Source organism: Schistocerca americana, chromosome 1 (genome assembly GCF_021461395.2).
Source record: "Schistocerca americana isolate TAMUIC-IGC-003095 chromosome 1, iqSchAmer2.1, whole genome shotgun sequence".
Lineage (NCBI taxonomy): Eukaryota > Metazoa > Arthropoda > Insecta > Orthoptera > Acrididae > Schistocerca > Schistocerca americana.
Window position 1 is genome coordinate 362584029 of NC_060119.1, and position 27959 is coordinate 362611987.

General features: G+C 38.3%; 1 protein-coding gene across 1 annotated transcript in view; it reads left to right on the forward strand.

The window, feature by feature from the left end:
- Positions 1–21217, forward strand: part of LOC124600092 (prenylcysteine oxidase-like) — a 78689-nt gene extending 57472 nt beyond the window's left edge. The window contains exon 5 of the mRNA XM_047136132.1: positions 18773–21217. Within this exon, the coding sequence (XP_046992088.1) occupies positions 18773–19539 (767 nt within the window). The 3' untranslated portion in view covers positions 19540–21217. The remainder of the gene's footprint in view (positions 1–18772) is intronic.
- Positions 21218–27959: the final 6742 nt, after the last annotated feature.

Consider the following 27959-nt stretch of genomic DNA (forward strand, 5'->3'; position numbering starts at 1 on the left):
TGTGCTCAGATACATTGTCGAACCTCTGAACGGTACTTTCATTTCATTGTTCATTGTTATAGTGTTTACATTGGGGCTTCCCGTCATGTAGGAAACAGTCATGCTTTGTTGCCTTGTACATTTTTCAAACAATCCATCATTTATGGGGTTGTGAAAAGTCCCTGGCGATCAGTGCACCTGCTTGCTTTGAGGCCAGAAAAGAAAAGTCATGAGCAGTTCAGTATCACAGCTAGTAATGAGAGCATCTGAATGTTTCAGTATTAGTGAAAGTACACTGAAAGGAATTTCAAGAGGATATAGAAAAACTTCTACATCTATATGACTACTTTGCAATTCACATTTAAGTGCTTGGCCGAGGGTTCATTGAACCACAATCATACTATCTCTCTACCATTCCACTCCCGAACAGCGCGCGGGAAAAACGAACACCTAAACCTTTCTGTTCGTGCTCTGATTTCTCTTATTTTATTCTGATGACCATTCCTACCTATGTAGGTTGGGCTCAACAAAATATTTTCGCATTCGGAAGAGAAAGTTGGTGACTGAAATTTCGTAAATAGATCTCGCCGCGACGAAAAACGTCTTTGCTTTAATGACTTCCATCCCAACTCGCGTATCATATCTGCCACACTCTCTCCCCTATTACGTGATAATACAATATGAGCTGCCCTTTTTGTGTCTGTATAACCAAAAATAAATTGTGGCAGGAGACAGATGTTTGCATTGGATGAGTTTACACAAAGGAATCATAGAAGGAAAATCTACAACTCCTGTTTGGGAAAGCAGTTTCTATCCATAGTGGGCGTATTGAAAAAGTTGAAGACTGAAATGTAAGACTTCTCTGAATGCTATTCAGAAATAGGCTTCAGATACAAACTGAGTTGAGGGAAAATAACTGAGTACCAGGAAAAAAGAGATGAGTTCTTGCATAAAGTAAGAGACTTGTGAAACACTGAATGGGCTGTTTATTACATTGATGACAGTTGGTGTAGTGCAAATCATTCAAGAAAGTTTGGATGGCAAGAACAAAAAAATGCCTTATGCGTCAGAAAATGTATACAGTAAAAAATGCCTTATGCATCAGAAAATGTATACAGTTGACAAGGAGAAATAGAGCATTTGACTGTTTTCTGGGAATCGCCTTAATGGTTAATTACATCATTTTATGCTCATAACATGGTTATTTCCCCTCTTGAAATTCTGTATTTTTTTATAAAAATGGAAATCAAATTCAAATAATTTGAAAGCCCACTAAAATGCTCCACTCAATTCATATGATACCTGTGACATTACTGCTACCTCGCTGCTCCTATTATCATAAAACTTGTTCACAGTGATGTCTTGTTGTGGAATTTACATTTCAGAAAACTGATTACAAATTGTGTGTATTGCCACACTATACAAGTACATCCATAAAAACTCTTGAAAAGTTGTTTTAGTGTGTCCCAAAGGATGAGAAGGTGTGTAAAAAGTGGCTGCACTGCTCCAGCAAAATGCCACCACATTGATGCCCAAGTTCCCTTGGTTAATTAAAAAACACAATGACATCAAATTCTTAGTAAAACTTATTATACTCGCTTCATTGTGCATCATTTGGTAGCTCGATTGGTAAGAGTGATGGACTATCGAATATGTGAAGATGATATCCATAGGTTGCTGGTTCGAATCCAGCTATCAGAAATATTTTAACATTTTGTAAAACAAATTGACAGTCCTTTTATATGAAAACCAAATCACAATTACAAAACTTCACCACACAGGTTAGAAATGTAGTATATTGTTTTTTCTTGGCATTTGCATGTGCTTACATTTGCAATAGTTAATGTGACCACACACTATTTCCTTTTGTGAGAAACCATGTGTTCTTTTAAAATCTTTCTACTATCTAATTAGGATCCTTATTGTTTAAGTTTTTGAAGTTTCATCAGCTTACATAAGATGAAGTTAAGTCTGATGTTAGCTTACACTCACAAACAGCACAGCCCATATTTTGTGTGTTGTATGTGCTTTGTATCTCTCCGCATACAAAACTTCATCATCCTTCACCACATTGTACTGTGGGAGCATGTTGATATCTTCACTAATAGCAGTGCTTTCCAAATGAGGTAATTGTTTTTGAGCAAAGTAAATGCATTTGTCCTCAGTTGTTTGCAGTCCATTGTACTATATGTTGCACCACATAGTGCATGCTGCAGGTAGCACATCTGTTGAGTGTCTTATATAGCGGAAATGAGCACTAAGATTTGTCAAGAATAATTTTATTGTTCTTTGTCATAATTCATGACTGATAGTCAACAATCTACGTCTAAGATATGGGCATATTTCCTAAAGTTCTACATTTGCCTAGTTTTGTGTGAGTATAATTATGTTCCAGGGAACAGGGACAAGAAAGTCCATCCTTGCACATATTGCTGATCTAATTGAGCGGAGCATAAACACATCAACTTTCGTAAGGTTTCCTCTATCAGCATTCACAATATTCCTCTCTATTGTTACTTAAAAGTTGTAAATACGTTTTTCATCACTGAATTGAAATGGAAATGGAAATGGAAATGAAGTTCCATGCTTCTTGATGGAGCGTAGGGGAACAATGCTAGGCATGATCCTAATGGGTGGTTTTCCGTTGCCTTCCTCTGACCGTAATGGGGATGAATGATGATGATGAAGATGACACATCAACGCCCAGCCGTCTTGGGGCAGGTGAAAATCCCTGACGCCACCGGGAATCGAACCCAGCACCCCGTGCTCGGGAAGTGAGAAGCTACCGTGAGACCACGAGCAGCGGACCATCACTGAATAGCTAAACTATATGTAAAAAAAGTACATAAAAACCTAGTAACTTCGGCTAACACTCCTGTAACACACACATAGCTTTGTCTGTGACATCATCAGAGCTTTAGCCAATAACAGAATTTTTTCAGTCACATGATGAAATCTTGATATTTAATGATTTTTAAGCTTTAATTACATAAAAATACCAGATAATTTTTAAGAATATTGACTGTAAATGAGAGTTACATATTATAATCATTCAAAATCACAAGTGAAACTGTATTTTTAACGTAAACTGTTGTTGAAGACTGGAATGGCTGGAAAGGAGGAATTCAAACACCATCTAGGTCTGGGATTATAATGTGCCACATTGGGAATGAAGATGGGTTTGTGTAAAATGCTGGCTTAGAATTTATTGGCCAAAAAGAAGATGCAGATTATCATTTTGGGATAAATAGCTGACACGGCAACAAGTGGTTTAGGAACATACTTGAAGAAATTACCAAACAGATCTGTAATTATTATAGATCAGACTCCATAACACACAACGATAAATCAAGTACCATGAAATCCACATGTGAAATAGAGGAAGGATTCTATTATTGAATGGATAGAAAGCAATAATGTGACACTTTCATCTAGTGCCTTGTGATATGAGTAATTTACTAAAGCAAGCGTACTGCAACTCACACATTCTCACTTACAATTTCATGTTTTATTTTCCTCTACTCGAAACGTCAACTGTATGCTGCAGTGCTGTATTGGAATGCTGGTACAAAGTTGCCATTCATTGCTGGTGAATAGACACTTTTCAGATATTATAGTAGTGGCAACGCACTGGTGCAACAATTATGTTCCATGATAGCCTTGCATGGATTGCAGCTGCTAACGCAGTTCCTTTACAAACTTTTAATGACACACACAGAGAGTATTCATTAGTAATGACATACGATGTAACGAACAAAAGCTCAGACTTTACTCCCATGCTATGCTGTCTCTGCTGCAATAGCTGCAGTGATAACTCAATTGCAGCATCTTTCATTAGACATTATAGCAATGAAATGAATAATCAGAAATTAATGGAAATCTGCCTGCAAGTAGAAAAAGAATTTCTCTCCTAATTGTGGTCTGGCTTCTGTGACTCCACATTGTTGACACTTGCGAAATAATGCACAAAATAGCATACTTTCTCTTAAATATTGCCGCACGTGTCGCCTGTTTTCAACTAAAATGTGACATTCGTACACCAAATAAAAGTAGGCCTTTCCGCTATACTAGCAAGGTACAACACATCAGTGGTCGTCATGCAGTGTAACCAAAACATGAGTTCAAAGTAAGGGGTGTACCATTATGAAATGGGTAACAGGTCGCTGATTGTGCGTGGGATGTACACAAGACTTCATTTGATTAGGCAACTCCCATCCAGTCCAGATAAGAAGGTTGTAGGAGACCTTACTGTATTAGTATAAGATCAAAAGAAATACCACACTATCCTCCACCCGACCCCTTTTCCCACAAACCCCCTCTGCAGATAAAACTATTAAAATGCTAGAGATCAAGTATGTTGTGATCCTCTCTATTCATGTTGTGTATTAATGATCTGCCAGAAAATATTAATAGTAACCTCAATATTATGAGAAGGAAAGTTGCTACTCACCATATAGTGGAGATGCTGAGTCACAGGTAGGCACAACGAAAAGACTCTCACATTTAAAGCTTTTGGCTGTTAAGGTCTTCATCAACAATAGACACACACTTTGGACATTAAGGCCTTCATAAACAATACACACACACACACACACACACACACACACACACACACACACACACACACACACAACTGCCGTCTCAGGCAACTGTGACCACACTGCGACTAGCAGCACCAGTGCATGATGCGAGTGGGTGGGGGTAAGGAGGAGGCTGGGGCAGGGAGGTGGAGGGACCATATGGTGGGAGTGGTGGACAGTGAAATGCTGCAGGTGGGCATGGGAGAGGTGTAGAGGGGGAAGTAATGGAGAAAGAGAGAAATAAAAAGACTGGGTGTGGTGCTGGAAAGGCAACATGGTGGATGGGTGAGGACAGTGACTAATGAAGGTTGAGGCCAAGAGAGTTACGGGAACATAGGATGTAATCCAGGAAAAGTTACCTTCAGTGCAATTCAGAAAAGCTGGTGTTGTGGTGTTGGTGGGAAGGATCCATATGGCACAGGCTGTGAAACAGTCATTGAAATGCAGGATATCATGTTTGGAAGTGTCTTCAGCAACAGGGTGGTCTACTTGTTTCTTGGCCACAGTTTGTCGGTGGCCATTTGTGTGGACAGACAGCTTGTTTACTGTCATGCCTGCATAGAATGCAGCACAGTGGTTGCAGCTTAGCTTGTAGACTACATGACTGGTTTCACAGGTAGCCCTGCCTTTGATGGGACAGTGATGTGGTGACCGGACTGGTGTAGGTATATGGGACAGATCTTGCATCTAGGTCTGTTACAGGGGTATGAGCCATGAGGCAAGGGATTCGGAGCAGTGATTGTGTAAGGATGGATGAGTATATTGTGCAGGTTTGGCGGACGGCAGAATACCACTGTGGGAGGGGTGAGAAGGATAGTGGGCAGGACATTTATCATTTCAGGACACGGCGAGAGGTAATTGAAACCATGACGGAGGATGTAATTCAGTTGCTCCAGTCCTTGGTGGTACTGAGTTACAAGGGGAATGATCCTCTGTGGCCGGATAGCGGTTTTGAGGTGGTGGGAGACTGGAAAGATAATGTGTCCGAGATTTGTTTTTGTACAAGGCTGGGAAGATAATTATGGGGATGAGAAGATAATTATGGTCAGTGAAGGCTTGAGGTACTGATGTAGCCATCTTTGAGGTGAAGGTCAACATCTATGAAGGTGGCTTGTTGGTTGAGTAGGACCAGGTGAAGCAAATGGGGGAGAAGTTCTTGAGGTTCTGGAGGAATGTGGATAGGGTGTCCTCACCTTTGATCTAAATAGCAAAGATGTCATCAATGAATCTGAACCAGGTGGGGGGTTTAGGATTCTGGATTCTTAGGAAGGATTCCTCTAGATGGGGTTTGGAATCTGCCGGGCATTGGGAAATATAGTTTCAATAGCAGTAAGGCCATGGCCATTAGGAATGTTAGTGTGCAGGGAGGTGGCATCAATAGTGACGAGCACCGCACCGTGTGGTAAAGGGACAGGAACTGTGGAGAGTTCGTGGAGGAAATGGTTGATATCTTTTATATAGGAGGGTAGGTTCTGGGTAATAGGTTGAAGGTGTTGGTCTACGAGAGCAGAGATTCCCTCATTGGGGGCACAGTACCCGGCCAGAATGGGGCGTCCTGGGACCTTAGGAAGCATGTAGAAGGTAGGAGTATGGGGAGTGGTAGGGCTGAGTAGAGAGATGGACTCCGGGGAGAGGTTCTGGGATGGGCCTGAGGATTTGAGTAGTGACTGGAGATCCTGCTGGATTACTGGAATGGGGTCACTATGGCAATATACTCATCCATCCTTACACAATTGCTGCTCCAAATCCCTTACCTCAAACTGTTTGCAGATGGTTCACTTATCTGTAATGAAATATTGTCTGAAACAAGCTGCACGATCATTCAGTCAGATCTTAATTAGTTTTCAAAGGGGTGCAAAGGCTGGTAACTTGCTTTAAATGCACTTAAGCGTAAAATTGGGCAGTCCCCGTAACATATAAGGGTAGTCTCCTATAACTTTTACATCAGTGAGTCATAGTTCAAAATAGTCAGCTCATACAAATACCTGTGTGTAATTACTTTTGAAGATATAAAATGGAATGGTCCCATAGACTCATTCATTGGTAAAGCAAACGGCAGACTTCGGTTCATTGATATAATATATGAAACATGTAGTCAATCTACAAAAGAGATCCATTACAAAATACTTATGCATGCCATCCTTAGAATGTTGTTCAAAAGTGTGGAACCCGTACTAAACAGGTCTATCAGGATATTGAATATGTATAAAAGAGGACAGCACAACTGGTCACAGGTTTGTTTCGCCCACAAGAGTGTCTTGTGGGAAGCTGAAACGCCTGAACTAGCAGACATGGGTGGTAGATGCCAACTATCCTTCAAAAACATACTTACAAAGTGTCAAGAATCAGTATTATTTGAGGAGCTTAGGGATGTACTATAGCCTCCTATATATCATTGTCATAGGACCCACGAAGACATGATGAGACTAATTACAGCGCACACACAGAGTCATTTAAACAATCAGGTTTTTTTTTATTTTCCATACGCAAATGGACTGGGAGGGTATCATAAAATGTGGTGCAATGGAAAGTATCCTCTGACATGCACTTCACAGCAGTTTGCAGAATGTAGATGTAGACATTGAGGAATATCTGTAGCATTGTCTCAGTTTTCATTAGACTTCATCAGTATTGTGAGCAATTCAGAATTGGAAGAGGAATTGGGCATGGGCCTCTTATATTACCAAAACTATTCTCAACATTCTTAGAGGAAGTGTTCATATTCTTAAAGAATGCAGAAAGAATATGTGTCAATAGAACATATCTGTATCATCTTAATTTTTTATGGTGTTGTACTGCTTGTCTCCAATGCAGATAAGCTTGTTAACAGAACAAGTGTGAAAGTAGACCTGAAATTCAGTTATAATGAGAGTTAAATAATGTACAGTGAACACATTGAAAAGAAAATTTTACAATATAATAACCCCCCATGAACCACGGACCTTGGCGTTGGTGGGGAGGCTTGCGTGCCTCATCGATACAGATAGCCGTACCGTAGGTGCAACCACAACGGAGGGGTATCTGTTGAGAGGCCAGACAAACGTGTGGTTCCTGAAGAGGGGCAGCAGCCTTTTCAGTAGTTGCAGGGGCAACAGTCTGGATGATTGACTGTTCTGGCCTTGTAACACTAACCAAAATAGCCTTGCTGAACTGATACTGCGAACAGCTGAAAGCAAGGCGAAACTACAGCCGTAATTTTTCCCAAGAGCATGCAGCTTTACTGTGTGATTAAATGATGATGGCGTCCTCTTGGGTAAAATATTCCGGAGGTAAAATAGTTCCCCATTCGGATCTCCGGGCGGGGACTACTCAGGAGGACGTTGTTATCAGGAGAAAGAAAACTCGCGTTCTGCGGATCGGAGCATGGAATGTCAGATCCCTTAATCGGGCAGGTAGGTTAGAAAATTTAAAAAGGGAAATGGATAGGTTAAAGTTAGATATAGTGGGAATTAGTGAAGTTCGGTGGCAGGAGGAACAAGACTTTTGGTCAGGTGAATGCAGGGTTATAAATACAAAATCAAATAGGGGTAATGCAGGAGTAGGTTTAATAATGAATAAAAAAAATAGGAGTGCGGGTAAGCTACTACAAACAGCATAGCGAACGCATTATTGTGGCCAAGATAGACACGAAGCCCATGCCTACTACAGTAGTACAAGTTTATATGCCAACTAGCTCTGCAGATGACGAAGAAATTGATGAAATGTATGAGGAGATAAAAGAAATTATTCAAATAGTGAAGGGAGATGAAAATTTAATAGTCATGGGTGACTGGAATTCAAGCCTAGGAAAAGGGAGAGAAGGAAGCATAGTAGGTTAATATAGATTGGGGCTAAGAAATGAAAGAGGAAGCCATCTGGTAGAATTTTGCACAGAGCATAACTTAATCATAGCTAACACTTGGTTTAAGAATCATGAAAGAAGATTGTATACATGGAAGAACCCTGGGGATACTAAAAGGTATCAGATAGATTATCATAATGGTAAGACAGAGATTTAGGAACCAGGTTTTAAATTGTAAGACATTTCCAGGGGCAGATGTGGACTCTGACCACAATCTATTGGTTATGAACTGTAGATTAAAACTGAAGAAACTGCAAAATGGTGGGAATGTAAGGAGATGGGACCTGGATAAACTGACTAAACCAGAGGTTGTACAGAGTTTCAGGAACAGCATAAGGGAACAGTTGACAGGAATGGGGGAAAGAAATACAGTAGAAGAAAAATGGGTAGCTTTGAGGGATGAAGTAGTGAAGGCAGCAGAGGAACAAGTAGGTAAAAAGACGAGGGCTAGTAGAAATCCCTGGGTAACAGAAGATACATTGAATTTAATTGATGAAAGGAGAAAATATAAAAATGCAGTAAATGAAACAGGCAAAAAGGAATACAAACGTCTCAAAAATGAGATCGACAGGAAATGCAAAATTGCTAAGCAGGGATGGCTAGAGAACAAATGTAAGGATTTAGAGGGTTATCTCACTAGGGGTAAGATAGATACTGCGTATAGGAAAATTAAAGAGACCTTTGGAGAAAAGAGAACGACTTTTATGAATATCAAGAGCTCAGGTGGAAACCCAGTTCTAAGCAAAGAAGGGAAAGCAGAAAGGTGGAAGGAGTGTATAGAGGGTCTATACAAGGGCGACGTTCTTGAGGACAATATTATGGAGATGGAAGAGAATGTAGATGAAGATGAAATGGGAGATACGATACTGCGTGAAGAGTTTGACAGACCACTGAAAGACCTGAGTCGAAACAAGGCCCCTGGAGTAGACAACATTCCATTAGAACTACTGACAGCCTTGGGAGAGCCAGTCCTGACAAAACTGTACCATCTGGTGAGCAAGATGTATGAGACAGGCGAAATACCCTCAGACTTCAAGAAGAATATAATAATCCCAATCCCAAAGAAAGCAGGTGTTGACAGATGTGAAAATTACCGAACTATCAGTTTAATAAGTCACAGCTGCAAAATACTAACGCGAATTCTTTACAGACGAATGGAAAAACTGATAGAAGCCGACCTCGGGGAAGATCAGTTTGGATTCCATAGAAATGTTGGAACACGTGAGGCAATACTGACCCTGTGGTGTCACCCCCAGACACCACACTTGCTAGGTGGTAGCCTTTAAATCGGCCGCGGTCCGGCAGTATATGTCGGACCCGCGTGTCGCCACTGTCAGTAATTGCAGACCGAGCGCCACCGCACGGCAGGTCTAGAGAGACGTCCTGGCACTCGCCCCAGTTGTACAGCCAACTTTGCTAGCGATGCTACACTGACGAAGACACTCTCATTTGCCGAGAAGATAGTTATCATAGCCTTCAGCTAAGTCAATTGCTACGACCTAGCAAGGCGCCGTATTCAATTGATATTTATTATACGAAGCATGTATCATCAAGAGCGATGTTATACAATTATGGATTAAAGTTAAGTATTCCAGAAGCTATGTATTTTTCTTTATAGCATTCATTACGTATCCTGTTTCAGACCTCACGCCAGCCTGCGTGAGTTTAAGAGCGTGCCTTTCGGCTTCCTCTCATTGTGTCTAGGCTGTCTTGTCTAGACACAACAGACCCTACGACTTACCTTAGAAGAAAGATTAAGAAAAGGCAAACCTATTTTCTAGCTTTTGTAGACTTAGAGAAAGCTTTTGACAATGTTGATTGGAATACTCCCTTTCAAATTCTGAAGGTGGCAGGGGTAAAATGCAGGGAGCGAAAGGCTATTTGCAATTTGTACAGAAAGCAGATGGCAGTTATAAGAGTCGAGGGGGATTGAAAGGGAAGCAGTGGTTGGGAAGGGAGTGAGACAGGGTTGTAGCTTATCCCCGGTGTTATTCAATCTGTATATTGAGCAAGCAATAAAGGAAACAAAAGAAAAGTTCAGAGTAGGAATTAAAATCCATGGAAAAGAAATAAAAACTTTGAGGTTCGCCGATGACATTGTAATTCTGTCAGAGACAGCAAAGGACTTGGAAGAGCAGTTGAACAGAATGGACAGTGTCTTGAAAGGAGGGTATAAGATGAACATCAACAACAGCAAAACTAGGATAATGGAATGTAGTCTAATTAAGTCGGGTGATGCTGGGGGAATTAAATTAGGAAATGAGACACTTTGCTATTTGGGGAGCAAAATAACTGATGATGGTCGAAGTAGAGAGGATATAAAATGTAGACTGGCAATGGCAAGGAAAGCGTTTCTGAAGAAGAAAAATTTGTTAACATCGAGTGTAGATTTAAGTGTCAGGAAGTCGTTTCTGAAAGTATTTGTATAGAGTGTAGCCATGTATGGAAGTGAAATGTGGACGATAAATAGTTTAGACAAGAAGAGAATAGAAGCTTTCGAAATGTGGTGCTACAGAAGAATACTGAAGATTAGATGGGTAGATCACATAACTAATGAGGAGGTATTGAATAGAATTGGAGGGGAAGAGGTGCTTATGGCACAACTTGACTAGAAGAAGGAATCGGTTGGTAGGATACGTTCTGAGACATCGAGGGATCACCAATTTAGTATTGGAGGGCAGCGTGGAGGGTAAAAATCGTAGAGGAAGACCAAGAGATGAATACACTAAGCAGATTCAGAAGGATGTAGGCTGCAGTAGGTACTGGGAGATGGAGAAGCTTGCACAGGATAGAGTAGCATGGAGAGCTGCATCAAACGAGTCTCAGGACTGAAGACCACAACAACAACAACAACAACAACAACAGCAACAACATGACAATGAAATCATAGAACCAGGCAATGATCTCGCTTTATTTTGGGCAGTTGAGGACACTGATTAGTAAGAGAAATAAACAGAAGACTGAAATCAGCATGTTGTTTCTTCGGTAAAAAAAAGTTTTCAAAATTAAGCTTCCAATGTGTCTAAAACAGGAAATTTACAATCATTGTGTATTAACACTTTTTATGTACAGCAATAAGACACAAACTTTTAATTAAAAAAAAAAACTTTCAAACTCTAAAACCAGACTGTAAAGAAGTGGAGAGATAAATGTTAGAAATTATTAGGAGAGATACGCAAAGAGTGGAAATGAAATGGTGATTGTTGGAGAATATAGTGAGATGAGTGATGATTCCTGGACGAAGTAAATTCTTTGCTGAATTCAGAAACATAAGAAATTCCCAACATGATGGTTTAATGGGAAGGGAATAGATGACATTACAAAGTAAAGCAGTTGGAAACTGAGCATGAACAAAACAAATTATCATTAATCTTTATTAAATTTCAGAGGAACTATGTTCTGTTGTTTACTGAGGCAATGTTAAGGGAAATATGAGTATTAATCTACTAAAATTGGGAAGCATGTAATTTCAGATAATTTTATTGGTCTCAGAAAGTTTGTTCTTTAAACAATTTTACAGTATAATAACCTCTGGTCACACTTATGTGTTCATTTTTGCTGGTGATGAGCATTTAGTATCATCACAGATTGAAGTTGACAGGGCACAACCCTATCATATGCTATTGGCCAATGCCTAGTAATACCCATAATTTCATAGATGCCAGCTACTGTATAAAACTAACAATGCGTAAGACCTCCTTTTGATGTAATATTTTTCAGTCACCTTATAGCATTTCTACTATTTCTGATCCAATAAATGCTGAATTTGTTTCAATTTTCCCTCAAACATAGTGAGTAGCTGTTGCTTTTTTTCCCCCACGGTTATAATGTAAATTAATGCTCTTGGTTATGTTTACTTTGTGTTAATGCTTCATACTTCCATTACTGAGAAGCATCTACCTGCTCCATCCCAATTTCAAAGTATATTTTTGTCATACAGGTCTGTGAATCTTCACACTAACAATAACTGCATCTCCTACCAATCAAATAAGTTAATAGTCACAAAATATAACTTTCAGGTTAACTTTCTTCTACAATACCCACATGTCTATGAACTTGTCACATCAGTTCAGAAACTGCTATCTGCAGCTTTGGTGTAGGTAACCAATCATTACCTCTGACATTTTACATAATGCACAAATTCTAATAACCACAACTTTCCCTCAAGGTGACAAAAGTCATGGGATACCTCCTAATATAGTGTTGAACCTCCTTTTGCCTAGCATAGTGCAGCAACTCGATGTGGCATGGACTTGATAAGTTGTTGGAAGTCACCTGCATAAATATTGAGCAGTGCTGCCTCGTAGCCATCTACCATTGCAAAGGTGTTGCCAGTGAATGATTTTGTGCATGAACTGACCTCTCGATTATGTCCAACAATGATTCAATGGGGCTCATGTTGGGTGATGTGGGTGGCAAAATGATTTACTCAAATTCTCCTGAATATTCTTCAAACAAATTGCAAACAATTATGGCCCATGACATGGCACATTGTCACCAATAAAAATTCCATCATTTTTTGGGAACATGAAGTCCATGAATGGCTGCAAATGGTCTCCATGTAGCTAACTTCATTGAGGCCCCAGTCCATTCCATAAAAACACAGCCCACACCATTATGGAGCCACCACCAGCTTGCACAGTGCTTTGTTTACAACCTGGACCCATGGCTTCTGGGGTCAGTCCACACTTGAACCCTACCATCATCTATTATCAACTGAAATCAGGACATATCTGACCAGGTCATGGTTTTCCAGTTGTCTAGGGACCAACCGATATCGTTACGAGCCCAGGAGAGTGCTGTTAGAAAACTCGCTCACATTGGTCATCTGCTGCCATAGCCCATTAATACCAAATTTTTCTGTGCAGTCCTAACAGATACTTTCATTGTACATCCCTCATTGATTTATGTGGTTATTTCATGCAGTGTGGATTATCTATCGGCATGGACAACTCTACTCAAGCACCACTGCTCTCAGCCATTATGTGAAGGCCACTGACCACTGCATTGTCCATGGTAAAAGATAATGCCTCAGATTTGGTATTCTTGGTACACTCTTGACACTGCAGGTCTTGGAATATTGAATTTCCTAATGATTTCCAAAATGGAATGCCCTACCATCTAGCTCCAACTACCATTCTGCATTTGAAGTATGAAGTATGTTAATTGCCATTGTGTGGCCATAATCATGTTGGAAAACTTTTCAGGTGAATCACCTGTGTACAAATGAGAGCTCCACTGCCCTATTATACCTTGTGTACGTGATACTACTGCCGTCTCCATATGTGCATGTTGCTATACCATCATTGTCATCTCAGTGTATGTCTATTAATCAACCACTTGTCTCATGCCAGGCTGATTCATAACATGGTATGCATCAGTACTAATACAGGTGGTTGTGCAAAAACTAATGGTCCATCTCCGAGGTATATGGGGCTTTAAGTTGCCCAGATGTGATTATCTGATTCCACCCAACATCTAATAGCCCAGGACCTTCATACAGCCACTGCACATTCAAGTAAATGCTGTGTTTCAGGCATTCACCAAATTCTGTACATTGACTCATCACTACATAAAACAGACATCAACTGCTCCGCAAACCAATGACAATCTTTTTATATTATTCTAAGGGAGATCACACACAAATTCTTGTGACCAGTGGTTTACAAGCAGCAAAGTGCCAATGATGACAGATACCTATTTCTCTCAACCATTTACTACGTTATTGTAAGTACCTGAGCATTGGTTAAAGTGCTTTGCAGCAACTGATAGGCTACCCAATGATTGACTTTTACAGTATGATGGTAATTAATAATTTTAATTCATAGATGTAATGGAGTGATTGGGTTTAATGCTTTTCTTTATGCTCCCACTGCAGCTTAACAATCCATAATGCACATTGTCCCATCAATTCCTGCACAATCTCAGACCTAATGCCCAAACTTGTGGGCCCATACATTCTCACCTCATTTGAACCCTTTCTGGGAAACAGGTAAGCTGATACACTGCCATAGAAACCTGTAATTATTAAAAAAAAATTAAGAATGCTATATTGTCCTATTAACTGTAATCTTACATTTGAATGAGAAGATTGTGCACCAGTGGAAGGCAGCATGGCTGCAGGTGAAGGACAAGAAGCTTCATATAGTAAAAGAAACAATCTGTAGGTAGCATTCATCCTGCTTGCACTTACCTTTCTCTATGTGAGAAATTGACCCTTTATGCATGTCTTTTTACTCTGATGGGAGATATTATCTGATGACAATGTATGAAATTCAGTACATTATTTTTTTAAAAATCAGTTTCATATTCTTTTTTATTTAAGGACATTAGTAAATTTAACCAACCAACCTATCCTCTTATTGTACCTGAAAATGAAATTGTTGTAAAAGTTTGACAATTTTGACTACTGTCTTGATTCCAGCCTAAGCTTTCAGGTTGGAGAGTGTAGTGTTTCGCAGAAACTGGTTATTCCTTTTTTCTTTTAATTTTTTAAATTTTTTGTGGGACCAGTCAGTCTTGCATTTCTGTTGTGTGTGTGTGTGTGTGTGTGTGTGTGTGTGTGTGTGTGTTTTATCTTTTCCCTATAGACTGATATAGTGTATGATTTATCATTGCTGTAAGTGCATATACTCCTGTACACCTTTTAAGAATTTTAGTGAACTTAGTGATGTTGAGTCCCCTAAATCCCATCACCATTCTACCTGTGATGTTTATGCATTATTCCTGTGGTTATATACCCATTGCACATTCAGTTTGATGTTACACTGGTGAGTTTGGTAGGATGTACAGGAGCAGCCTTTGGTTTAGTGTCATTGATATGCACATATGTGACTTATTTTAAAATAGATGTATACTTTATTAGAGAGTCAGTGTGAAATTAGTTTGCTTCAGCACTGAGTTAATAGAAACAATGTAAATAATAACAAGATCTTTAAAGATGCAGTAGAATATAATAGATTCTGGACATTGGCTAATGGTGGGAAGGTCACGTGCTGGACGCAATGAGTCATTAGTTTGCTGTGGTGAAACAATGTAAATAATAACAAGATCTTTAAAGATGCAGTAGAATATAATAGATTCTGGACATTGGCTAATGGTGGGAAGGTCACGTGCTGGACGCAATGAGTCATTAGTTTGCTGTGGTGATGCAGGATGTAATGGGTTACAATGATAACTTTTGGAATGTGACCAAGCCAGCTAAGATTTCAATATTTTTTTGAAATATCATCATAGCCAGAAGAGCTACTGCTGTTCAGTGACTTAATGATCTTTGTGATCTCTCTAACAGATGATTTGGCAAAACTGATGTCTGACAGTGGAGTATGCAGTGCCTGTCTAAGACTAATGGATCTGATTTTGATGGCCCATTTTATGCCCCTATGTTTTCTTTTAGTGTTAGAAAGAATTTTTTGAATTTAGTGACAAATTATTTGAGTTTAATATCATTTCATGTCTGATAGTACTCCATATTGCCTCTGCTTTATCAGAATATTCAATTTTTAGTGCATCATGCACAAAGGTTTGGTTTTTTGAAGTGAAAGTAATGAAATTTGCTATACTGTTAAACTGCCCTTTTAATTATTGATTAGAGCTGGCCTTTTGCATTAAATGAAGTTGAAGTTCTCACCTTCTGTCACTAGTGCTTAGGTACCATATGTTAGTCTCTCTTTTGTTGATTCCCACTGTAACTGTTCCAGACCCATTGCAGAAGAAAACTGAATTTGTAGTATTGTAAGAATATTTTTAGGAAAGAATTAAATTCCCATCTTCTGTGTCTCATTCATAGTGTAGTCTTTCTGGGTTCATGACTGTATCAGCATTTATGATTCTATGAAATTGTGTGTTCTTTTTTAGTTAAACTTGTTTTATGGAGTGCTTTATTCTTACCTTTTGACCACCATGGTTTACCTAAACCATTTACTATGGCACTCATATCTATTTCATGAAAGGCAGTTGGATTTAGATGTAAATTCCCAAATGCTGTTCCACTATGTTCTCTTGTTCTTGTTGGGATTTTTCTATGGGGACTTAACATAAGTTGGACATTGGCAACTGTCAGACACCTTCAATCAAAGCTATCTGAAAAAAAAAATCTATAATTGGTTAATCAAGCTTAAAATATATGTTTTTGGGGGTGGGTTTGTAGACTGTCAGAATTCATTGCCTTGTGTGTAAATTGCATTAAAAAGAGAAACTAGAGGAAAATAGAAACTTGTTAGAAAGCATGTTGAAAATGGGTTCTACATCTGTCAGTGTATTTCAGAATAAAGAAGAGTGGGCTGGAGTTCTTCAAAAAACAATTCTTCATTTTGGGCAAAATTTCTAATACACAGGGTGAGGCATTTAAAACTGTTTGTTGGAATACTTGTCAAAATACGCATAGGATTAAAAAAAGTGGAAGTCAAATCAGGTGAACGTGCAGGCCGTGATTGAGGGCCTTCTCGTCCAATCCATTGACCCAGGTACTTTCGATTCAGATCTCGAGCTAGTCATGAATAATGTGCTGGATGTTGAAACCACACTTCCAGTCTTGTTTGAAGTGCAACATTGTCCATTAGTATGGTAAAACATTATCCACAATGTTGCTGTGCATTTGACCAGCCAGATTACCTTCTGTGAAGTATCGACCAATTACCTGGGTGCCTAAAATACTGCACCAAATGTTGACACTCCATGGGCATTGACATTCAACTTGCCTTACCCAATGGGGATTCTCCAAGGACCAATAATGCATATTATATCGATTCACTTGACCACGATTCGTAAAATTTGATTCACTGGAGAAAAGTATCTGTGAAATGAAATTATCATTGACTGTCAGTTGTTCCTGTATGCAGTTGCAGAAATTCAGGCAGTTGTGAAAATTGTCACCATGCAGTTCTTGATGCAGCGATAAATGAAATTGGTGTCATTTGTATGCATGCAGTATGCGTAGCACATTTCTTTGTGAAATTCCTGAACCTCGCACAATTTTCTGAGAACTAACGTGAAGATTTGCAGCAACCACAGCTAAAACATTCACTATGTTGTTTTCGTCATGGGCCACGGTCGGACTCTTTCTCTAGGTTTAACACTTCTCATTTCAATAAACAGGTGGACAGTACTGTGAAACTTCATTGCAGATGGAACATTCATATCGGGGAACAGAGTGGCATTCCTTTGACAAGCTCTTCAACATTTCTATGGGCCTCAAAATACGCAGCAATGATATGGACTCTCTCTGCAGTCGTTAACATCATGGAACAATTGCGATGAGATGTCTACAGTCCAAATCATTGAAGTAATGTGCACAGGCTGAGCAGAGTCTGTGCTTCGTTTGATTGTGGGAGGTGTCACATCATAGCATTACCAAAAATATCAAAAAGGACTTCAATTGTCATAATATGATGTGTATTTGTTTGAGATAGTACCATTCTGCAACAGTTGTTACCTCATTCTCATGTTTGCTGATTTCAGTACCATCTCTCATGCAATGAAAGAAATATTTCATTCAAAAGGTACATATTTTTTCATGGGGAATCCAAATATGCAATAAAAAATAGGGGCTCTTATTTAAGATTTCCAAGTAACCCCTCCTGCCCCTGGGGGTGATGCATGGGGGGTTGAGCGTCATGTTAATGGATGCCGCTCTTCAATTTAAACATCATTTATTACCACTTTTTTTTTATCCGATGTGTATTATGCCAAATATTCTGACAAACAGTTTTAAATGCCTCACTCTGTATGTTCAGTTAGTGTACTGTGTTCACATTTTTGTGCCTGATTATCAAAGGAACAATAACTTTTTAAAATTATTGATCACGTGATTCTTAGTACAACATCGGTTTGATGCTGAGTACATTAGTTCAATTTTCTGTTTGGCCACTATAATCTGAATTTTAAGGTAACTTTACTCATCTTTGCAAAAACTATGTTAGTGCACCATCTGTTAACACTCTCGATGTTAGTGAGCATGTTGTATCTAAGTCCCGTTGGGATAGAGTTTAATAACAATCTCATAACAAGGCATTCAGTGCACCCTAAGAGGTCTACACTAAAAAAATAAGTGGTGAATAGAATAAACATTTGTTTAGTCAGATTTAATTAATGTTACATTTCATTGTGCATATGGAAATGTTTTTTTAATTTATTTACGTAACAGCTCTTAAGGTTTATTATATGAATTAACCACTGTTAGTTTGTGTGTTTTTGCATTTCATGACTTACGCAAAGGGCTTGAATCGAACTCTGTGGAATTAAATTATGTTTAGGAAAGAAATTAAAAAATAGTCTTATGTCCTTTCTTTGACTAAATGTGAACCTTTATAGTTCTTATATACTTTTCAGTCTAATTATGTGAATGAATTTTTGAATCAGTGAATATTTTCAGGATCCGTTGCTCTTGCTGGGGCTGGTGCTGGTTTGTTCGCAGTTGAAGGTGGGAACTTCAAGTTGCCAGTTAAAATGTTAGATGCTTCCGGTGCTACTTTAAAGAAAGTACATGTGTCATCCATTGAGCTGCTCAATACAGGAAAATATTTAATACATAGCACAGGAAATCATTCCATAAAATATGATGCTGTTATTATGGCCTTTCCATATGCTGAAAACATTAATTCCAATTTTACATTTAGAAATTTCCCGTCTACATTTATATATGAACCCTCTGGTAATTATCATCGTACAGTAAGTACAGTTGTAAAAGGAGAACTCAATCATACATTCTTTGGTTTTGAAGATGCTGCAGATGTTGTTGATGAGATTTTGTGTGTGAGAACTGACTTAGCATTTAATTCAATTGGTAGGATCTATCCTGTAAGTGGTACGCCCAACAAAAAGTCTGATGTATGGAAAGTTTTTTCTCAAGTACCTTTGTCAAGAGAACAGATAGATAGTTTGTTTAAATCAGTAGATAAAATAGTTGTGAAAGATTGGCTGGCATACCCACACTATCGTGCTGATTGGAGACATGATAAATTTCGAATACATGATAATCTCTATCATATCAATGCTATAGAATGGGCTGCAAGTGCAATGGAAATGAGCTTGGTTGGTGCCAAAAATGTAGCACTCTCATTTTATCATGATTGGGGAGAACCCATAGTGGAAGCCACTGTTGAAGAAACTGTTAAGCTGAACCTAAAAGTAGATCTGTAGTTCCAAAACAGAGTTTTTATACTCCATTTCATTGTCAGTTATCTACAAATGTCATGAAAAACAAGTTATAATTTGAGTCTCTATAAGTCCATCTTTATACCGGATGGTCGAGGGACTTTGGCTGTTCAGTATAAAAGTCAGATCAGAAATACCTTTAGCTGCCTATATTTCAAATATAATTTTACTTAGGTGACCAGTTGCATAATTGGTGTCCATAGATTACTTTTTTAACAATGTGACCCACTGCAGTTAATGAATGAAGGGATCACATTGTTTTAAAAAAATGGTCTATAGGTACCAGTTACTAAATGCAATTCCCTATTTCAATTGTGGGCACGACTGGATTCTTCCTAAATGTAGGTCAAGGGGCTTGAAGATGATGTAGTGAAATGACGAAAGTGGTTGCATAAGTGAAATAAAATTTGAACTGTAGACAGTTGAAGGTGATTCTGATTTAACGCTTTATAGTTGTAATTTGTGATCCACTTCTGTATTGGGATGGAATTCATTTACTCTTGATAGAGTGCAAATTTTGCGGATCATCTGTGACAAAAGTAAAACTGTGGATCATGCCAGGACTTGAACTGGACATTTGGCTATCACAGGTCCTTTTGTTTCAGTTGGGGTTTGAATAGCTCCCCACGAGTCAAATCAGAGCTTCAGTTTTGCCACTAGCTGCTCTCTGTTCCTTCCAAATTCAAAAGAGGCTCACATGTGAAGAAGTGGAGTTTGGAGAGGAGGCAGTGGCAAATTGTAGCCTTGTGGCAGTCTAGAAGTCCCTATGTGTGACAACTGGAACAGCCCAGTTCACACAAGACAGTTGTCTGGATTTGAGTCCTGGTTTAGTCTACAGTTTTATCTATAATGTAATATTATATAACATATGTGTTATGTAACAAAGAAAAGCTCTTAATTTGTTGAACAATATATTATCCACAAAAGTTTGTCAACAGTGTCTCCCACTGTTCATGTATGGTTGTGAAATTTCATAATGAATCACAATGCATAGACTACACCTTATCAGTATTAAAAGCTTAAGTATATATTTTTTTTAATTTACCACATTGTAATACAACTAATTATGCCTGTGAAAGTCCCAGTGAATCGAATTATTCTGGAGTAAGGCTTTCATTGGAATCAACTGATACCAAAAATGGTTTTAAACAGCTGATATCCTACCATAATTAAAAAGACTTTTAATTAAGGAAAAGCTCTTACCTTATCCTTTCGTGCTAGACTGATTGCAGAAGGTATGCCTATATTGTCTTTCACATGTTGGCAGGTCTAAACAGCATTAAACACCAAAGAGAACTAACATTTAAAAACTGTTAGCATAATCTTCATTTTTGTGTTGTGATTGACAAAGACCCCTATAATATTTGGAAAGGGAATACTATTATCTAAGAGAAAAAAGAGTATAATTATCTGTTAGCATTCTACACTAAAAGAAATTGCAACACACTGAAGGATCAATAAATTAAATTTATACTTAAGAATATTTGTGTTTTTCCTGAAAACCAGCGACAATTATTGTGACAACACAGGATGTGTGACAAAGTCCGGGATGACAAATTTTCACCGTTTTAAAATGTGTATTTTGTTATTGTCAGTATACATTAATAATATAGCATCTGCAACATCAGCCTTCAGTACAGAAATAAATGACTCACAATAAGAATTTTTGTGCTGCGTATTGTGTTACAGTAATGGAAATTCCAGATGGAAACCATAAACAAAAATCTGGAAAGGCAAACACTCGTCTATACCTGATGAACATATGTTGCATAGAAACAGGTAATAGCACAGAGACTATAGTATCTTGTGCACTACACCCAAGTGCTCCTACCCATAATCACAGTGGCACTCAAGGAAAGCATTTTTTGTTTATCATAGTCAGCATCAAATACTGAAAATAATTTGGAGAGATATGTTTTGATAAGTACATAAGACATGGGTTAAATTATTAACATATAGTAATACCATGAAACAATATATGCAGTTATGTCAAAATTGTAACAGTGACTGACTAGATTAGACTAAATTGATGTAAATATATTACATCACCACAAACCTGGGTCAAATTTACAAAGCACTTGGCAGCTGTGCCTCTCCAAAACATGGGACCTCATCCCACATCACTGCCATACTCACCTGTGATGGCCATTGGGGTTATGCAGAACTGTGATTCATCGCAGTAAAATATTGTCAGCAAAAAATTGGACCAACTTAAAAATTATTCACTTGCTAGTATACCAGTTCCACTTGAGCATCATTACATTGAATAACATATCTAATACGTCAACAGGTCATAGAAATTCAATTCTTCTCCCAATTACTATAAGGAGTTGTGGCACAGTTGGACAAAATTCCCCATTAAGTAGAAATATAGTAACTTACATTTTTCAGATATTTGAAACATTTTACCAACAGTACCAATAAAAGATTTTAATTTGTTTAATATTTTTAAGTTGTCACATACACCAACAAAAGTGCCAACTTGTAGACTACTTTATTTTATCAGACATTTAAAATATCTGCCTTTGTTTCCTGATTATTTGGTTTGATAATATCCTTGTTCACTTCCCTATCCTCAGTATGAATCTTCTATACTTCCTTATCAGGGAGACAAGGTAGTGGCATAATAAATAATCAGTGAATTAAACACTGTTCTGAGTAAAGGCAACCAACATTGAAACAAAAAAAATACATTGTAATAAATAAATGATGAAATTTTCTGAGTCATTAGACCACATCATTGACATCCACTATAACATGGTCAGCTAAGAATGTAAAGATCAACTGGGAAACAACTGATGTGGCAGCAATATTATTTGTATTTCCCCTCTCTTTAAGCACCTGTTTCATTATTTACCCAATGACAACAGCTCACCAATAGCTAGAGGATTTTTACTCAGTAATTACACTTCTCAAAATGGTGAGGAAAAATGGTCTTTTGTAAGTGCACATGACTCTCTTTATCCAGTGTTCAGTCAGTCAGTGGAACCCTGAAGAAGATCCCAGCAGACAGATTGAAACATCATTCATTAAAGAAGTTTAAAGACAAATGTGATGCAGGCTAATGACATAGAAGATTTTATCATTAATGACAACCACCACAAAAGCCTGCATATTTAATAAAGGTATAAATAAGCATAAAAATAATACATTTACAAAAGAAAATCTGAGTATACACTGCGTGAAAAAAAAGTGAAGCATATAGAAGGGTATGATGGAACAAAATGAAAATCCATCAGTCGAGAAGTTATGTGATGTTATTTTTGTGCACTATGAGCGCTTATTACTATGACGTTGCATCCCCACTGACTTGGGGTATGCAGGGAAGAGTGTTGTATCTTCTCCTGAAGCAAGCTAGCCTACTACGTCTGTTGTAATTGATCCTCGATATCATGGAACTGGGACAGAATTGACATCCGAGCTGGTCCTACACACGTTCTGTTTGGTAACAGATCTGGAATCTTACTGGCATAGGAATACCTCAGCCTCATGCAGATAGGTCATAGAGACAAGTGCAATGTGTGGACGAACATTGTTATGTTGATAAATGACACTATGTTACTGTCACACGAGAGGCAGCACATGAGGGCACAGGGAGTTTGTGAGTTACCATTGTACCATCAGAGTTCCTTCAATGACTACCAGCTAAGAGCTGAAGTCATACCTAATGGCTCCCCACAGCTTTGGTAATTAAAACAGGTATATGTATGACACATATCCTCTCCAAAACACTGGAAGAATCGGACCTCTCCTCAGGTCACCAACATACTTGCTGATGATGGTCAGAACTGTGATTCATCACTGAACACAGTGCAGTGCCATTCATCAGCAGTCTGTGTATCCAGTAATGGCACCGATTCAGATGCAGCTGTTTGTGTTGTGTTAATGACAGTCTATGAAAATGATGATAATCCCATTGTCCAGCTGCTGCTAGTTTTTGTCCAATGCTGCAGGATGACAGACTGTCACAGGGATTCTATTTCTTGTCCTCAGGTAGCTGTGTTCTCAGGTAGCGGGTGCAGATTTGAAGGGTTTAAGATGTGATTGGTGCGCAATAAGATGACCTTCCCTTGTTGTGGTCAGATGTGATCAGCTGGAACCTTGACGAAAAGTATGTTTGCCCTTATGTTCCCATGCAGTGTAACATTGGGCTGCTGTCACATCTGAATGCCCCACAAATCTGTATATTGCACACTTCTACCAACTGGCCAAATGGAGACCGACAATGAAGCCCCTCTCAAATTCTATCAGGTGCTGAGAATATTAGACAACATTGCTGTATCCTTCACAGTGATCACTCAACATCTGATGCTCTTCACACCCCTTATATACCCTAGAGGGCCTGGTAACAACACTGATACTCTGTGCTGCTCATGCAGCAGAGAATTGAATCATAATCATTTACCTACCAATTGATGATGTGCAAGTGTATGAAGTGACACTACACATTCAACCATGTCTTCTAGGTGCTTCACTTTTTTTTGTCTGACAGTGTATACAGCAAATAATGAAGCCTAATGAACAAGGGATCATAAACAATCTTGATGAAAGTTGGCAGGTGTGTAGAGGGCGAAAAACAGCACAATAGATATTTTTTGTTTTTGCCCAATTTCACTCTTAACGGTACATCCAGAAAGGTAATCTGATGTATTAGGTTTGGAGGGAATATCTTCAAAACAATGACACATAAAAATGTTTCTTGTATAAAAGTTGAATGCAGTTAACATTCTTAAAAACTATGTTATAAAATTTTGTAATAATTTGAAATTTCACAAAGTACCCCACCACCATTAATTAATTTTTAAAAATAAAAACTTTTTTATAACAAATTAATGAAGCTTTCAAGCTATTTACATCCATGTGCAATAAATCTGATTTGTGGAATACTACTTCTGGAAAATAAGCCATACACAATGTGCTGTCAGAGTATTTTCAGCGTACCTAATTAAAATATCTAAACATTCATTACTAGTCAAGCTATTTATTTTACTTATGCTTGTTTTATGTTTTAAGTTGTTATCTTATGTTGTACATTCATGTTTGCTTGATTTTGTTTTATGGTTTCACATGAACATATTTTGTCAACTGAAAATAATAACTAACTCTAATTACAAAATAATTACAATATGATAATCCGTAAATCAATGTTTGAAACACAATGTTTTCTTACACCATGCACAAAAGAATGATTTTCTTCACATTATATACATGACTGAGAACATAATATAAAATAAAATTCCCCCATCTCTGCACATCCGCCAGTTTTATCAAGATCATTTACTGACACCTGGGAATGTTCCCTTGTCAGCTGTGCTGACAATATAACTACAGCAACATTTTTGAGACCGTCAGTAACAGAGCATGGGCAGTGATGGGGTGGAAATGAGGGAGGAGAGGAAGTACTATTTCCTTGCTCCTGTCATCACTTCACTCGGGCATTCTTCTGAGGTACGAATTGTATGTACACAGTGAATCTTGTCAGGAACTCTGTGACACCAGTAAGCAGCCATTGAAATTGTCTGTACTTCGTCATTTTCTTGTCAGTAAAACTAAGTTGTGATTCTTCCTTATTGAACAAGATATTGAGGTCAGCTTTCTCAATGTATTCTTACAATAAGTTCAATTTCCATTTTTAGGTGTTGAGAAATATGTCTATGTAAAAACAAGATTCCAGGGCACTGACACTTACACATTGAAGGCATCATACTGATGTATTTTGTATTTACATTTTTGTGTGTTCCTTTCAATGTAGTGGACTGTTACTACTCATACCCAAACATGTAAAATTTTAACCATTTACAGAAAGGTCATGCATTGGTTTTCCATATTAAAACTGGCATCAGTAATCATGGAATAGATGTGACAACAAGGATTACTGAAATACAAAGGGCAAAGAAACAAATAGAAAGATGTGGATGCCCTGTAAGGTGGATAAGGAGGCAGTTATAGCATATCTTAAAGAGGAACAGTGGTTGTCAATCTTTATTGCTCAAGAGCTAATACTGACATTGTGGGATGGACCTCGGGCCACATATGTACTGTGACACCAGTAAGCAACCATTGACGTTGCCTGTACTTTGTCATTTTCTCGTTAGTTGATAACCTACATAAATTAGTATGTTAAGAGCTCCCACTGGCTTAACTACAACAAGAGTGTGATAATTTGGCTGAAAGCCCGAGTACTGATCATTAGACATTGATATCATTCACCACAATGTGTGTCGACTTTTCAGATTGCTGCCAACCTCAGGAGCGCCAAAGCTGTGACAATGTAATTGCTTGATGAAATGTTGTTATGTTGTCTATGTCAGCTGATGATTAACTGATTAATAACAGTAACTGTGCTTATATTTCCGTCCATTGTACAATATGACATAAGATCACTGCAAGTAAGTGCTGCATTTGAAGATGACCATCTCTGTAATTCACATTCACGAATCCATCTCACTTCAGTACCAAAATTTTTACCATAGCAGCTAATCAGTATGAATCACACATTCCTGTGAGTTGTCAGTACTGGAAGACAAACAATGAAACATTCCCAGGCTCACATATTCTAGCCCTGCATTAGCTACACTGCTTAGCCTCCTATCCCTGAGGTAAGCAGCCAACCTAGATCAGGGCCGAATTCACCAGTGTCAGTTTCATCTGTCTGTAACTATTTTTGTTTGTTACTGAAAAGGAAAACTACTCTCTCACGATGCCCTTATGTTAGTTGAAGTTTTTGGTTTTGGCTGTTAGTTGCTAGAAGCATATTGTAACAAAGTATGAATGTACAGAATATCAGACCAACTGTGTGAGTGAATTGAAGAGTTTCTTGCAAACAGGACACAGCATGTCATTCTCAATGGAGAGAAATCTTCAGAAATAAAAATAACTTTGAGCATACTCCAAGGGCTTATTATAGGGTCCACTAGTTTTCACATTAAGTAAGGAGTTCAAATGAAAATATTGAAATGTTGTAACAATCAAACTGTTAAAATTTGCATTTTCTGCTTTGGAATAATGTAGTGAGACATCTAGGAATGTGAATGTATAGTGTTGTCATCTCCCCCTAAAAATTCAAAGCTGTGTCCTCAACAGGCAAGGTGATGCTCACTGTCTTTTCCGACATCTGAGGTCTGATATGCAACAAATTCCTTGAATCCACAAAAACCATTAACAGTGACATGTACCCTGACACACCATGTAGCCTGCACAAGTTCATCAAGAGCAAACGTCCTGGGATGCTCATGGAAGAAGTGATTCTGCTCCACAATAATGCGTGTCCACACATCTCCAAAGTCGTACAAAGTGTAATGGCCAAGTTACGGCCAAACCGGTCATCCTGTGATTTCCATGTGTTTGGTCCACTAAAAAAAGAACTCAAAGAGAGCACTTAAACTTGGATGTTGAAATGAAGGACACAGTGGAGGACTTGCTTCCATCGCAGCCATAGGGATTCTGGGAACAGGGAATCCTTTGGTCTGTGAAACAGTGGGATAATTGTCCTCTGACATCTGTTAAGTACTTTTGAATGAAGACTTCAATTACACCAACAGTGTTGTTTTGTACCATTTCTTTTGAACACCTCTCATATATAAATGATACAACATTGGGAAGTTCCACGAGGATTTTTGCGGATGGTATTGTGTACAGAGAAGTCGCAACTCTAGGAATTGTATTAGCAGTAATTTTTAAATCTGTTGAACCAGACAAAAACATTTGACTGGCTCATAAAATTATCTCCAAAAGCTGTTTTTAATAGTTCATGAGTCTCAGAAGCTGATTTCCTGGTTTTAAAACAAAATTTCACACAAACTCGTTGCTACATTTTTACGTCCATTTTCATGCAGACTGAATACGGCAACAAACCCTAACAGACCCACACTCAACCAGCTGCCACAATGAACTGAACAAAGGAAACACAGTTTCCTGTCAGAGGGTGTTCAAGTACAAGGCAATGACTCACTCCTCATCCTCCATGCACCTGCCCGCCAAAGCAGTAAGCAGTAGTGGGCCCATTCTTAAAACTTTCCAGCTCCACCTCATATGTTATGACAGTAATTTGGTTTACAAAATATGTAATTGCAATAATTTTTATGCCTGTGTTAGGAATAACATATTTGTGAGTACAGGTGCCATCTTAAAAATTATGATGAATTAAGCAGTTTCTTAATAAAAAGCTTAATTACTTAGTGAAGGGTGTCATTCTGTTCATAAAAATTAGGGCAACAAAAGGACAACTGGAACCCAATAAGTACAATTGCTAAATCTCCAATGGAAAATCTAGGTAGGTTATCTGGTAGATTAATTAGTTTCAGGAAAATCAAAGTATGGTACTATAAATTCTCAATACTAGTCTCTCTGAATGATGCCAATATGTCCTAAATAACATTAGCTCACTCATAGTCAAGTGCTGCATA